General features: G+C 33.4%; 2 protein-coding genes across 3 annotated transcripts; both read right to left on the bottom strand.

Annotated features, from left to right (window-relative positions):
- Positions 1 to 2973: 2973 nt before the first annotated feature.
- Positions 2974 to 4549, bottom strand: LOC104891130 (uncharacterized). The gene has a single exon (XM_010676782.4). The coding sequence runs from the start codon at positions 4460 to 4462 to the stop codon at positions 3206 to 3208; it is 1257 nt and encodes a 418-aa protein (XP_010675084.1). The 5' UTR covers positions 4463 to 4549; the 3' UTR covers positions 2974 to 3205.
- Positions 4550 to 11220: 6671 nt separating this feature from the next.
- LOC104891163 (putative formamidase C869.04) lies at positions 11221 to 13369 on the bottom strand. Of its 2 annotated transcripts, none has more exons than XR_002039577.3 (2): positions 11784 to 11825; positions 11221 to 11446 (listed from the first exon to the last, which is right to left on the bottom strand). XR_002039577.3 is itself a non-coding variant. In XM_010676822.4 (2 exons), the coding sequence occupies exons 1-2, from the start codon at positions 13199 to 13201 to the stop codon at positions 11249 to 11251; spliced, it is 273 nt and encodes a 90-aa protein (XP_010675124.1). In that variant the 5' UTR covers positions 13202 to 13369; the 3' UTR covers positions 11221 to 11248. The 2 variants fall into 2 exon arrangements, 1 of the variants encoding a protein (XP_010675124.1); XM_010676822.4 differs by lacking the exon at positions 11784 to 11825 and adding an exon at positions 13127 to 13369.
- Between the last annotated feature and the right edge of the window lie 2269 nt (positions 13370 to 15638).

Below are 15638 nucleotides of genomic sequence, written 5' to 3'. Positions count from 1 at the left end.
AGCTTTTGTGTACAGGTGAAAATCATTCTCCTTTCAAGAAGAAGGGAAAACACATTTTCCTCCCTCTACCGTAGCAACCTTTTACTCTTCTCTTATCCCTTCCCTTCCTCTTTCATTTTTCTTTTCCCGTAGATTTTTCTTACATTGAACCAAACATGAAAATTAGCTAAGCAATTGAATTTTTCATTGTAAAATGTTTTACATGAAAATTATTTTACTTTGAAAATGTTTTACATCCAACTAAACGGAACCTAGGTTACATAAAATTCTTGTTTCTCGCCTAAGAGTGTAGCTAATTAAAGCAGGAATAGTTAGGACTTTAGGAGAGAGATGGAAGAATGCAACTACTTGTGCAAGTATAACATGAAAGAACTGACACATGACTACACCAATCCTACTTGTGTCTCGATGGTGTAAATCGTGATTGCACGAGGGCAAGGGTTCAAGGATTGGTAGGAGGAAGAAAGAAAGGAAGTAAAGAAAAAAAAAAGGTATTCTTAAATACCTTCTTTTGATATTAGAATAATTTAAGCATGCTTGTTTTTTTGTTATGTCGTAAACACAAACCCAGGACCAAAGAAGAATGATAGAAATGAATAAAAACCATGTATGAAGTAATTTTAAGCACAAGTAATAACTACTCCCTTCGTCCCATAATATAATGCCTACTTTATTTTTGGTGGATCAAACTTTAAAATCTTTGACCGAATATTCTCATTTGTATATATAAAAATCATATTCATGTGAGATCTTGTTAGATTCGTCTCAATGTGTAGTTTCATAATATTAAATTTTTATATTTTTTATTAATACGAAAGTCAAAATATTAAAGGTCAAAGTTGCGTCTTGAAGATCGTGTAAAAAAGAAACAAGTAATATATTACACGACGGAGGGGTGCAAATTTAAGGAATATGCAAATAATAATCATAATGTTCTATGACTATGAGAATCTTTTCCCATTTTTGATAGGCGAGGACTGAGGTTAGCAACACACTTGCACAGTTGCACTCCTCATTTTATTCCATTTACATGATAATAACTACGAATTTTGGGAATATGCAAATATTAATCCTGAAATTTTATGATATTATTGATAGGTGATGTTACATAAGAGATATCAACACCTTTTAATTAGTACCCCTCCGTCCCATAATACAATGTTCACATTCTTTTTTAGATGTCCCGAAATGTTGTGTTTGTTTTCTTTTTAATTAATTTGCTTGGACTAAATTATCTTCAATTTCTACACAAACTTTCCAAAATACCCCTACTTTTCTTTCAAAATATGTACCCCTATTTATTGTTTTATGCAATTCCAATAAACATTCATTGCTTTTTGATTTTTTCAAAAGGAAAAATAAAATAAAAAACTAGTTTCAAGACAAAAGTACCAAATAAATACTTTTTTAAATATGTTTTTTTAGAAATCTTACTACTCTTATCTATACTAATATATTAAAAGGCGTGCGTAACCTAGGAACGGTGCTACGTGGCACTCTCCCTAACGAGTTTTAGTTTATGTAATCCATGTACAATAAAAAAATTTAGAAATTGCATAGTATAGGTTTTGATTCCATGACCTCAAGTTCATGTACTAAAGTTTTAACCATTATGCCAAGTTGTATTTAGTGCTATCATATCAAAGTATAATATTAATAAATGAACATTTTCTTACCCGGGGCATAGCCCGGGCCTAATAACTAGTTTTTTTTTTTAATTCCCGTGAAAAATGAGAAATAAGCACGATATTATGGGACAGAGGAAATATAAAATTTCCACTAAATCCGGAAACTTTGGGAATATGCTCAAATTTTCTGAAATATTGGCCTACTAATAAAAAAGAAACAATAAAATCCGAATCAACATAACTGGAGTAATTGAAACAAAACTTCTAAACTTAGTAGATCGTAAATTCTCTACTTATATTCCAGCATGCGATCAGGATTCATCAGTACGTAATAAAATTTGCTCAACAAGATCAATAGCTAAAAACAAAACGAGTAAGAGGCTAAATGCATACACTTGAATTGTTATGAAGGATGATAGTCGAGAACTAGTGAGACTTACCACCCTTACAAGTTACAGCTACATGTGGGTTCGATTTCATTATGAAAGGTTGAGAGTTTTGCGGTAGGTTGTACTTGTACTTAGTCCTATGAGAGGGCGTTGATGCAATTGTTATCTTACCAGATTGTTAATATGAAGAATGGTGGACGCTTTAACACTTCTGGATTTACTCATTACATATTAATAAGGATATTTGGTAAATACAAGAATTTAATTCTTATGGGAAGTTACAACTTACAATAAATGAAAAGTTAATACCCACATGTTATTCCTAAGAATTTACTAAATTTTATTTGGTCGACATCAAGGAAATTGAAATTTCCAAAAATTTTGAATAACCAAGAGGGAAGTGGGTTAATAAGTTCCCACATTTTGTGAGAATTACAAATTCTCATGATTTTTCAATTCCCCATTTTTCTTACTTCATGTTAACCAAACAACTTACCAGTTTAGAAATTCCCAGGAATTCCCATTGCATATTCTTCTCGCATCCACACGAACACAGGAGTATGAGGTAATAAATGTATCCAATTTTCTAATGACGTTCCATTAAAATCTATTATAGGTCCTAATTGATTAGTCCAGGATCATCCGCATTCTTTCAGGGGAGATAGAGGCCAATGGGGAATCGACATTGGACATCAATTTGGCATTATAACTTGGACCATATTTGCAATATATATTGCATCTGTATGCTTTTCATGATTTACATCTTAGTTATAACTATAAGTAAGTTTTGTATTGATTCACATGGACTAAAACAAAGGAGATTCAGATGAAGAGCTACATGAAGTTAATCATAAAACCGAAAATAACATCCCATCCTCTTCAAGTATCATCTACTAAAAATGCTCGAGTTTAAATGTGATAACTAATTACAATGTTAGATTTCAAATCATCAAATGTGTAAAAAAGGGGTTGTACTTTAGCATAACGTATTCCAGTCAATTATAAGAAAGCATTCTTACCAATTTTATACTTTATACAATGAACTTAAGAACTAAAACCACTCAAAGAATTTAAATCTTAGGCACATATTGAAACTTAAGCAATTACATGGCAGTAGATTCATATCTCCACATTACAATTCCAGTCTTAAAAACCACATGATCATGCAATCACTTACATTTCCCTCTTTTAACTCTTCTTAATAGGCTCATCATCATCTTCAATATCCCAACTCAAGTCTTCATCATCATCTTCAGCAACACTCAAACGCTTTAGCAATTCCTCCTTATTGCTTGGACTACTACTACTCCCCTCAATTCTCTTCCCTTTCTTCACATCCTCATCATCATCACTTCCAAGATCTTCAATCTCATCCCAACCAAGATCCTCCTCTTCTCCACGAGACGACGGTTGGCTCGAAACCACTGATATATCACTATCTTTACTAACTTCAGACGCCGCCTTCTCATCAACATTCGTCTTCTTCACCATCTCCTCCTCCGATTTCACCTCATTCGTCGTCTCTAAACACTCTTTCGCAACCAAATCACCTTCTTTCATCTCCTTATTTCCCTCCTCATCCTCTTTAATCACCTCCTTCTTCTCCACCACATTATCATCATTATCATTATCATTATCATTATCATTATTGTTATCGTTTTCCTCTTCATCATCAACATCCCAACTCAAATCCTCGTCTTCATTTGCCCGTTCCACCAATTTGGCTCTCACAGATTCAGCCTGCTCCAATTTATAAACCCTATAATAATACCTACTCCAAAACAAATCATGTTCAACAACATTAGGCACAACCCTCTTATAAATCCCCTCCATAGTTCCATTCTCCGCCATCAAATTCCCAATCTCATCCTTTTTCTCATCCAAATTAAACCCCAATCTCCACTTCTCGAAATCACCCGCATCCTCAAATTCCTCCACATAAGTATTGACATCACATTGAATCCCTCTCAATTGCACATCGTACCTATTATACCTCCCAACAGGCGAATTCATATGGTTCATACTGGAACCCCCATGGCTATCGTACCCGTCATCGAGATCGGACTCAGTACCTTGAGCGATGATCTGAGCAGTCGATTTCCAAACAACCGATCCAATTGAATCAAAAGCTTGTCCAACAGATTCAAGCGATTCTTGGGCTTTAGAAGCGCCCACTTCGAGAGATGAGCTTGCAACTTCTTTGAACACCTGGGTTTCCATTTTTAGACCCGAACCGAATTCTTGAAGGTCGCGACGGTAGGTTTCGATCACGGATTCGGATTTTGTGGTTATGGTTTTGATTAACCCGCCGACGAACCCCCATGTGGGAGGGTTTTGGTGGGTTTCGGGCTCGATTTCGGGCTGCGTTTCGGGTTCGTGGGAGGTTGGAGATGATGGGTTGGGTTGTGGGTCGTCATCCGCGAAGACGGATTTGAAGAAATTCATTTGAGAAAGTTGGAGAGAGAAAGAGGAAGGAGGGGTGGATGAGGATTGAAGTGTGCAAGTGGCGTTTTATGTAAGGGACTTTTGTTTTTGTTAATCTTGTTATTATAATATTACATAGTTTTATTACCCTTACATAATGTACGGGAATATTCAGGCCCGACCCTAGGCGAGGGCAGGCGGGGGCTCCCGTCTAGGGTCCAAAAATTCTAATGTTTTTGTTAATCTTGTTATTATAATATTATTATTATTATCCTAAAGTTTTGGTTTGGGGTCAGAGGCGGACCGCAGACTTATGAAGGGTTATGGGTGGCCCCGGCCCCTTCCCCCAAAAAAATAAAAAAGAAATTATTTTCCTCGTTTCATCAAGATTACAGTACTATATAATTAATTTCTGCATGTATGAAAGAATGGACTAGAATTTGCTCCAGCGGTTAGCAGGGGAAGTGTAAAGTGTGCATGAATCATAGTGCGGGGTTTGACTCCTCGCGCTAGTCAAATTATGATTTTTGCTTAGTTTTCTTTTTTCTTTTTCGTTTTTCCTTTTTGAAACAATGATACTTTTTGGTTAATGTACAATAAAACATGGTTCAGTTTATCTGCTAGTCAAAAGATTTCTGGTTATAACTTCGTTTTTTTTTCTTTTTAAAGAATAATGTTTTTCGGTTCATGTGAAGATTTTTTTTTTTCCTTTCTATTTAATTAAATCTGTTGTATTCGTTGTTTACAGACTAACAATTTATATATTATTATGTCCAAGTCAAACTTAGAGTCTTTGATCATCGATTTTTCTATCACACATTAATAATGAGTGCTCCATTCAATTTTAAATCAATACAACAATTTGAATATATGCACTTTCTATATTCTATGTCTGACTAAGTAAAAAATATGTCATTATGTAAGACGATGAACTTACTAATTTATATGTATGTTTTCTAATCGTCAACTTCTTATACTTTGTAGTAATTGATAAGTAATTAAGGAATTAATGGTCAAACTTTTGTGTTTGAGAGTATAAAGTCATAAGTAAAAAAAAAATGGATGGAGTTCCAATATGCAATAATGAAATAATTTTTTAATAGCTGCCATGAACGATATATGTTTTTAGATTTGTCATTCTTAAAACTCAGTTTCTCATTGTTAATACATGTGACGGAAATATTGGCCGATTTCTTAGTTGTGTTCTTTACTGTGTTAGATTATTTAGTTAGTATCCCTCAAATTTATAATCCTAGATCCTCCCCTGTTTGGAATTATAACTTATCTTAATTGAAGTTAAGTAGGGAGGGTTAAAGCAAAGTTTAGGTTTTTATTGATTGAGTGTATTATTTCATTCCATTTAATCTTGTTATTTTTGTTATCCTAACAAATTGATTTGGGCTTATGTTAATTGATGTTAAATAGGAAGGGTTGAAGTAAAGTTATGTTTTGATTGATTGTGTTATTTTCATTTCATATATGGGAAGGTAGAAGTATTGTAGTATTTTTTAGTAAAATAAAACTTATGTTTGATTAAAGTATTTGAGAAAAGATTTGATTAAAAAAAAAACACTTGAGAAAAGATGTGTGAAGTATGTTGTGAAATAAAGGGAACATAGAGATTATAGAGTGAAAGATAGCGGAGAAGTGATTCTTTCTTCCCGTTTTTGTATATTGCTACTTATGGCAAATGACATATTTATACTACAATAAATATACTACAAGTCAATATATGTACATTACCTTAGTATATAGGTTTAGGAAAAACTTGTCATGCATTAAATACATGGCATTCACTTTTTTACTTCATAACACTCCCCCTTGAATGCCCATATTATTAATAGGATATTAGTTGTCTAGTTAAGAACCTTGTTAGAAAAAACCAGTGGGAAAAATCCATAAAGAAAAAGAGTACAACTATTATGTATCCTTATATGCTTAAAATTAACTACTTCATTAAAAATCTTGTCAGCAAAACCCTATGGGATATAAAAAAACTTGATCGAAGGGAAAAAAAAAAGAATGCAACGCGTATATTACTTCCCCGAAATCTAGCATATAGCGTGACGATGACGCATTGCAATTTTTCGGACTAATTTTTCAAATTTCTTCGCTGGAAGGGATTTGGTAAATAAATCTGCAAGATTCTCACATGATTGGATCTGTTTTATCGTCCCTTCTTTTTGGTGGTTATTAGTGAAGAAGAGCTTTGGTGATAAATGTTTAGTTATATTCCTTTGATGTACCCTTCGATTGGGTGATACATGCAATATTGTCTTTGTAGATGATAGTTGGATTTGTTGTTATTGTTTCCATTCCACACTTTTCTTGGATATTCTTGATCATTGACCTAGGCACCTAGCCATACACATTCCCGTCCATCTTCATAAAGAGCAATTAGTTCTGCTTGATATGATGATGTAGCAGTTAAGGTCTTCTTTGTGGATTTGCAAGATATTGCAGTGCCTCCATAAGTGAACAGATGTCCGAATTGAGACTTAGCATTTTATGGGTCTGATTGGTACCCAACATCTACATAACCAATAAGTGACGCATTTGGTTCAACTGATAGAATAATCCAAGGTCTTGTGTTCCTCGAAGATAACGTAATAAGTGTTTGACTCCATTTCCTATTAGATTTCATAGACGACTCACGACAATTTCCTTTAATGGTTTGTCTTGGTATGACTATGAATAAAAGTCAATGACAATCTCTATCTCATGTGGACTTGTATCTCTCGAGACCTGTTTTCAGTCATGGACAATTTTATGTTGCCGTTTCTAGAATTACGAGCAAAAAAAGGTCTCAAGATCCTTCCGTTTGATAAAGAACACAATGTGCGTACAAGTACAACAAATGTTTAAAAGGAAGTGTTTGCAAGCATATAAATTGATTTAGACATTTATATTTGTAATTTGTGTCATTGTTATTATGGGACTTCCTTTAAATATGTAATAAAACAATAAATACTCTCGTACATTATGCACGGGTCCTAAAACAAGTTCTAATACCAAGTATAATTTCATATATTCTTATATTAGTTGTTGCTATCTGGGTTCCTTCCAAATTTTGGTAAATAATAGATAACATCACATCCTAGCTACGTTGTAAAGGTTAGGACTTACGAATGTTGGAATAGCTAATACAGTAAACGAATGTATTATGTTACTTGTGATTTTAGACCTCCTTTATATCTGTAAACATTAGCATTAGTCTACTAGTATTATACTTTAAACATACTAGACTTAATCTTTTTTTATGACATCATACTAATATGCTATGGTACCAAGGATGTCTTGGCCCAGTAGTTATGATTGAGGTGATGTGAACGATAGGACACAGGTTCACATCCGATCCTCCATCCCCTTCTTTCTACTTTGTACTTCCTTCGTGACTCATATGGATAAACAAAATAATAATATGCTATGGTTTAATAAGTTTTAGTTTTAAAACTAATATTTACTTTACATCTGTGTTGTTTGTACTCTTCATATCAATCTAAGTACCCGTGTCAGATTCTCGTCATTCGGACATAGGTGGGACACTTGGACACTTCTTTTAAAAATTGAAAAAGTTATGAAATATATTCGAGCTCGACACTTTGCCACGTACTCGATGAATACTCGAGTCTGAGCAACATAATTTTACATAAAATACTATACTTACTCAAAAACAAAAAGAAATTCATTATCGGTGGTGAAATCCTAACTCCACCACTACGTACAAGAAAGAGCCCCATTAGCGACGAATTTTTGCGACCAAACAAAAATCAATTGCTAATTAACTACGAAAGTTGCCTGTTACTTAATTAATACTGATAAAACTTTAGTCACGGATTAGCTACTAACGTATATTCAATCGCAAATATCAGTCATAAATTAACTACTGAAAAGTTATCAGTCACTAACTAGTAACTACAAATTATTCGGCCCCTGAATTGATACTAACACAATTTAAGTCCCAAAATTCAGTCCCAAATTACCTATTGCAAAAAGATCAGTCACTAATGAGCCACTAGAGATAGATATTAATGATTAGTGAAGTCCAACTCGGTATAGTTAATAATTTTTAATTGTCTATTTATACATTACTGGAAAAAAGCCCATCTGATGCGGTCAAATTCGGGCTTACTGGTGCGGCTTTGGTCCGCATCAGATAGGCCCGCAACATATTAGAAAATTAATCTGATGCGATCCACGACAGCATCAAATTATAGCATCAGATTCGGTCCATGCACCGCATCAGATTGTAGCATTTATTTATTAAAAAAAAAATGCCTGCAACTCTACACTGTAGAGTTGCAAGCTTATGTGCACCAACATCACACAAGGTATTATTTTCGTATAATACAAGTATCTAGTACAAAACCCAACAAAATCTAAAAAAACAGAAATAAAACCAACATATTTTCGAATTATTTTCAGCATTAATTATAAAATAAACTAAAAAAAACTAGTATAGTACACTGAATTCATGCATTATTTATAAAACTAAATATAATAATGAATATCCACAAGTTACAATATCTGAATTATGAAATAATAAAATTAGATAACCTGAAATAAAAAAATTGAAACTAATTACAGCATGAAAAAAATGAAACTAATTACAGCAAAAATTAACGAAAACAAAACAAAAACAAACCTGGATCCAAAAATGAAAAAAAAGGAAAAAAACTGAAATGAAAATTAACGAAAACAAACTTAGATCTAAAAAAATGGAAAAAAGAAAAAAAAAATTGTGGATGTAATCATAAAATCAAATGAAAAGTGAGAAAAAAAGCGAAAAAATATGGTACGAAAACGAAAAAACGGAAAAAAGAAAAACCAATTTCGTCGATTCTTCGTGTCTTCCTTTCTTCGTTTCGCTCTTTTTCCCCCAATTTCGCTTTTCGTTCTTCATTTTATTCGTTCTTTGTGTGGGTTTCTTCGATTTTCGTTTGGATTTTCGTTCTTCATTATTGTTTCTTTGTGTGGGATCCTTCGATTATTCGGTGCATGAGGGAGGATTAGGGAGGAGTAGGGAGGAGAGAGAGAGGGGAAGTGAGAGAGTTAGGGTTTGAGAGGTGCTGAGAGGAGGGGGAGAGGCGTTGCGAGGAGAGAGACAGAAGTTGAGATGGCGTTGAGAGGAGAGAGAGGGGAAGTAAGGGAGTTAGGGTTTGGGTGGGAGTGGAGTGAGGGACAGGTAGGGTTTGAGTGGGAGTGAGGGTGAGAGTGGGCCGCGTCATTAATATGGGGAGCTGATGGGCCGCGTCATTTTAGGGCCTAAATAAATCGAAAATCTGATGTGGTCCTAGAAACCGCATCAGATTTTTAAAAAAACCGCATCAGTTTTTAATCTGATGCGGTCCACAAGAGGATCAAATCAGATTTTCCTCCTAGATTTTCTGATGCGGTTTTGTAAAAACCGCATCTGTTACTAAGTGACAGATAAGGTTTTTTTCCATTAGTGATAGTGGGTTACATATCTGATATATATACATACATATATATACATACATACATATATATATATATATATATATATATATATATATATATATAGAGTCGGGATCCGGTGAGAATGAATAGATATATGAGAACAGATTAATATATGAGAATTAACAACAACCGTTAGATCAGAAAAGACCTAAGGGCTACGATTTGCCATAGCCGTAATAACAAAACTGAATTTTCTCAGCAATTCTTTAGCGGCAACATTTGCGTGAACAGTACTTCTCTCATTGAGGAAAAAATCAAAAAATTACCTCTCATCATCGACGGATTATTACAGACAAAAATCTGAACTTTTCTGATCGAAATTCATCCATCAAGTAATCATCATCAGGTACGAAGTGTAGAAGTAATTCATGGAATTCGATTTTTTTAAAAATTGATGTACTTGTGTTCTAGAGTCAATTCATGGATTCTATAATTATAGTTATAGTTTTCGCATTTTTTAATAGAAAATTAGGTCTTTTAGAGAGTATACTTGATGGTGATGGATTGTCACTGAAATTTTGTTCATATTCAACTTTTTCTCTCTCTATTATGAGTAAATTTCTTAATTTTAGGTTTGAATTTGCATCTTTTGTTCTGTTCCTGATGGATTGAATGTGTGAATTGTGTTTTTGGAGGATTAATTATTATTAGGTTATTGATGCAAATTTTATGACTTTACTTTGCTTGCTATTCTTTCCTAAATTGGCTTGTATAGACTGCTTGTTGATGGATGCCATGCCAGTTGAATTAAATTTTGAGACTCGTATGTGTTTGTACTGCAATCGGATGACTTTGGACATGTACATCATATGTTTACTACATGTACATCATATGTTTACTACATGTACATCAGTTTTGAATTTACTAAATGATTAAGAAAAGCATATAAATGATTAACAAAATGAATTTATGTTTACACTCATTGATACGACACCTAGGGGAATGGCATTGCATTATATGGGCATTGGAAGTTTCGGTGATTCGGGGAAGCAAAACATGTGTCAGCATAGCAGTCACCTCACAGATACTTGCTAGGTACTTAACTATTTAGCTAACCATTTAACTAAGGTCTTGTACTCTTCAACTGAAAAAAAGATGACATTACTAATCAGTCAAGATTCAGTTTTTATTAGTGAAAATCAGTTGCCATCTGTAGAACATCAATATAAGTTAATAACTACATATGAGAAAAAGGTAGAGAATCAACAAAAATACAGTTCAAAATTCTAATCAAGAATTTTTTATGGCAATAAATCAGTGTTTTAGTTGTAGATTGATAAATTCACCTAGTATGTGAGGTGAGTATGCGTATATCCCTTCAAAATATCATATAGCCTTAGTAGCACAAGGGAAATGATCAGTCAAAAACCCACCCCTATTTTCTCTATCAAATGTTGCAGTGTAACCCCACTCATCTCCAGGCAGAGGACCTAGGTTGCATATCTCCACCACGAGAAGATCACTTGGTTTGGCCGGAACCCCATATTCATCTAAAATCTTGATTGGCCCACTTAGGTAATGTACCTGGTTGAATTATAAGACAGTTATAGACATTAGTAAAGCTCCAAAAGACAAAAGTTGTGATGAATTTTAATCGCAAAAATTGTTGATAGAATCCAATATTTGTGCATTTGATTTGGGAAGTAGTCCTTAGAAGTATAAGAATGTGGAGTTACACTTCCTAGGAAGTCTACTTCGCACGAAATGGAGGAAGTTGCTCATGAGGGGTTTACTCCCCAATCCCCATACTCAACCAAACAACCTTTTGCATTTCCTAGAATATAATACTTGCTATATCATAACCATACGAGTGTACCGCCACTAAAACTACTACTATAGCTTATAAGTATGTGGTTCTTACAGTTGAGAGGTCAATAGTTTTTACATCAGAAGCAGAGTCCTGTCCAATCCACCATCTCAACTCTGAAAAATTCCCCTGCTTTTACCTCTGCAACTGGAGGTATTTGAGGGTGCCAACGATTATGAAGAGATAGTTCTTGCTCCCATGGTTGCCTTTTCAAGTTCACTGGTACCACTAATCTTGGTGTTCAAGGAGCCATACATGTTATTGATCACATGTTATTGCTTTGCTAGATTTTTTTGACAACTTTCTCATGTTAGAACTTTCTAGTAATATTCCCACATATTGGTTGAAGTTTTTGTGTGTTTTTGACTATAGAACATGGCTAGAAGTGACAAATTTTAATGACCTGTTTTTCTTTCCTGGTGGTCCTTTCAAATTTCTTTTCATATTGGACACATTGAAAGGGTAACTATCAATCAAGATTACTGAATCTGACGTTTAGGGTTCTAATTTGCTTCCTTAATTTAAAGATGACGAATATCTTCTCTACAACACTATCGATCAAGATTACTGCATCTGATGTTCAGGGTTCTGATTTGCTTCCTTAATTTAAAAATGATGAATATATCCTTAGAACACTTTATGTTACCTTTTAATCTGCAGGTATATATCTTTGATTCATGAAAACACTATTACAGTCGTTCTTTCAGTTTTGCTCCGAATAAAGGGATGCAACTTGCTATAAGCTATAAGCTATAGGTATGTGGCTCTTACAGTTGCAAAATATGTATGTTCTTTCAGTAGTATATTAGCGTATATTAGTATATATTCCATCCGTGCCACAATAGTAGTTCCACTTTGGTTTTTTTGTTTGCCAACCCACAATATTGACCATCACCGTTTTTAATCATCAAATCAGTATAACTTCTTAAAAAAAGATATATATTTATTGTGACGGATACAAAGACATTTAATAGAGTACCCTTTTTTATAAAAATTTGAAAAAAATATATGGTCAAAGTTGAAGAACTTCTGTGTAGAACGGAAGGAATAATATTTATGCATGCTTGCGTATGTGTTTGTATATTTTGCGTTTTGGGGTAAAGGGCATACAATAAGTTGAGTTGATACATGAGGGGTTTGGTCAAGTACATGATACTTCTTCTATGCTTAAGAACATAAAAGAAAAGAGCAGTGTGAACTGTGTAAGCAAAGGTTTTATTCTACAAATGACTACAATATCCTATTAACTGACTAATGTTGGATTATCAGGATATTGAAAAGAGTTTATCTTGCATAAGTTTAGAGGATAGTAACAAAGTTCTCATATGAAGACTAATAATTCATAGCATATTATTGAATACAACAAAAGAAAAAGGAGGAGAGAAGAAGCAGCATACAACAGAAAGATCAGCATGCTTGATGTCCTCAGAAGAGGAGTCATTTTTTATACCACCTCCAGTAAAATCTACCATTTATACCCTGAAAACCTCTCCAATCTTCGCTTCTGCGACATGTGGTATGTCCGGGTGCCACCGGTTGTGAAGGGGAAGCTTCTGTTCCCATGGCTGCTTCTTCAGATCTACTGGAACTACAGTTCTTGCACCATATAATAAAGCCATTGATTGATTTAATACACCTGAATAATTATAGAAAATAAGCTAAATGATGGCCTGTTCAGTATTAACTTGTAATCATCTTACTCTGTTTTTGCTTTTGCTACGAATTAACTAGATTAAAGGTTCAAGAAGGGTAGTTAGCTTAATATGCTCTGACCTCTAGTCTAACACCTTTTGATGTATGATGCATGGCTAGTGTTTGCTTTCTAACCTTTGGTTTACCAATACAACTCATGTACATTATATCTTTGCCATATATACATCATTAAAGACCTACAAGTACATTAAATCTCTTATAAAAATAGAAGTTAGATTTTTGGCAATATCATACACAAACATGAAATGTGATCTATGCATATCTAATTTATTTTTGTGATTCTTTCAGTTAAGTTTTTTATTGTGTCTTTCAACTAAAATTATTGTGTTCCTTTCTCCAGAGGATTTCATGGAAATTCAACCTACTATAGAAGACCATAATCAACATACTCCAATAATACAAGTAGCAGGTGAATGATTGGCTTTCTCCGATGTGATAATAAGTATCTTAATCATTAATGTTATATCAAATTTCAAATCAAAGATTTCTTGTATGTGATAAGTTTGGGATCACAACTACTTTCTATGAGTGAATATCTGATTTCTAGCATAAATGTATCCTATCAGTCATGTGAAATATCAAATATGGCTCTTGCATAATTAGGTTTCTTATTTGAAGGAAGATATGTCAGATAAGGCTAAAAGTACATCACTGATGACTTATAAGTACATCACTGATGACTTATAAGTACATCACTGATAGCATAAAAGTACATTATCGATTAAAAATGTTTAGTTTAAATATCATAAACACATTAAACTCTCATATAGTCATAAATTAGGACTTGATGATAAGTACATCATGATAGTTTAGTATTAAAATAGTTGGTACTATTAGCTAATACATGGCTTTCAAAACTAATAATTTAGTAAGTGAAAGACAGAAGACAAGATCAGATAACAATAAAACATCAAATCTTGTACCAAGTGCTTATTTGAGAAATAACAATTCAGTTGCTGGACTGTAGCACATTATATTTACAATGAAGTATCAGCAGTTTATACAGATTGCTAGCTAAAGTTATAATGGGTGAATACCTTCCCTTTTTTCTCTCTTTTTTTTTTGTAAATTTAACTATTTATAGGATATGAAAATAATCCCAACCTCAAGTAGCTATTAATAGGGTAGTAAAGTTATAAGTGCTTAAATGTTCATGGTATATTTTAGCTAAAATATAACTAATGGTGGCTAAAAATACATCACCACTAGCTTAAAAGTACATCAAGAATGGATTAAAAGTACATCATTGTTTTATTAAATTACCAGCAAGAAATCTATCTATATTTTTCATGTTCTCAAGTAGCTTAAATCAACCCAAGACCAAACACAAACATGACTGTTTACCCGAATTAAGTAAGTGTATACTATTGCTAAAATCCCACCTGCTGTCAATCAAGTAAGTTTATCTTCTTGTTGGCACTTTCTAACTGGTTGTCTTAGTAAAGTTCGTTCATTTCTCGTTTTTCGTGGCTCACTTTCTAACTGGTACCTTTTATCATGATGTTTCAGTTATTACGTGGTTCTCTTTTGTGAATCATCCATATCACAAGATGGTGCACACATCGACAGAGAAGCAGGAATCAAGATGATGCTCAAACAGTGAAAGTGCTGATCTTCCTCGTTTTTCTCTAGTTATTTATACCAGCTTGCTTGATATATATGGGTCCTTTTTGAACTCTTTAAACTAGACTTCAGTTGTAATATTTGAATATACATTTTTGCCTAGAAAAGATTACCAAAGAGAATCTTGTGTCAGATAGTCTCGTTATAACTAAGATGATCTTTGTGAACTCGTACCTTGAGATTGTGGAGATTGGACATGTTGTTTCATGATCTTTGTGAAATCGATAAAATCATAATAGAAATGAGTTTCTAGTTACCTTAGATCATGAAATTGTCCGTCAATTGAGCAACATCATTTCTATTATCGATTACGAAATTGTCATCTCTTTTTGGCTTCCATGATCTTTGTGAATCTTGTTTCATGATAGTCTCGTTATAACTAAGATAGTTTCATGATAGTCTTGTTTCATGATATCCAAGTAGAATCACTATTGAACAATAAAAATGAATTTGTAATGATAAAAACACAAAAATAAATACATATGCATATCACAAAACAACACATACATCAGATTTCTACAATATGTACATCAGATTTCTACAATATGCACATCATATCTCTACTACATATAC

This window comes from Beta vulgaris, chromosome 4, assembly GCF_026745355.1.
Source record: "Beta vulgaris subsp. vulgaris cultivar EL10 chromosome 4, EL10.2, whole genome shotgun sequence".
NCBI classification, from domain to species: Eukaryota; Viridiplantae; Streptophyta; class Magnoliopsida; order Caryophyllales; family Amaranthaceae; genus Beta; species Beta vulgaris.
The sequence above is the reverse complement of the archived record's forward strand: the minus strand, read 5'-3'. Positions and strand labels throughout refer to the sequence as shown.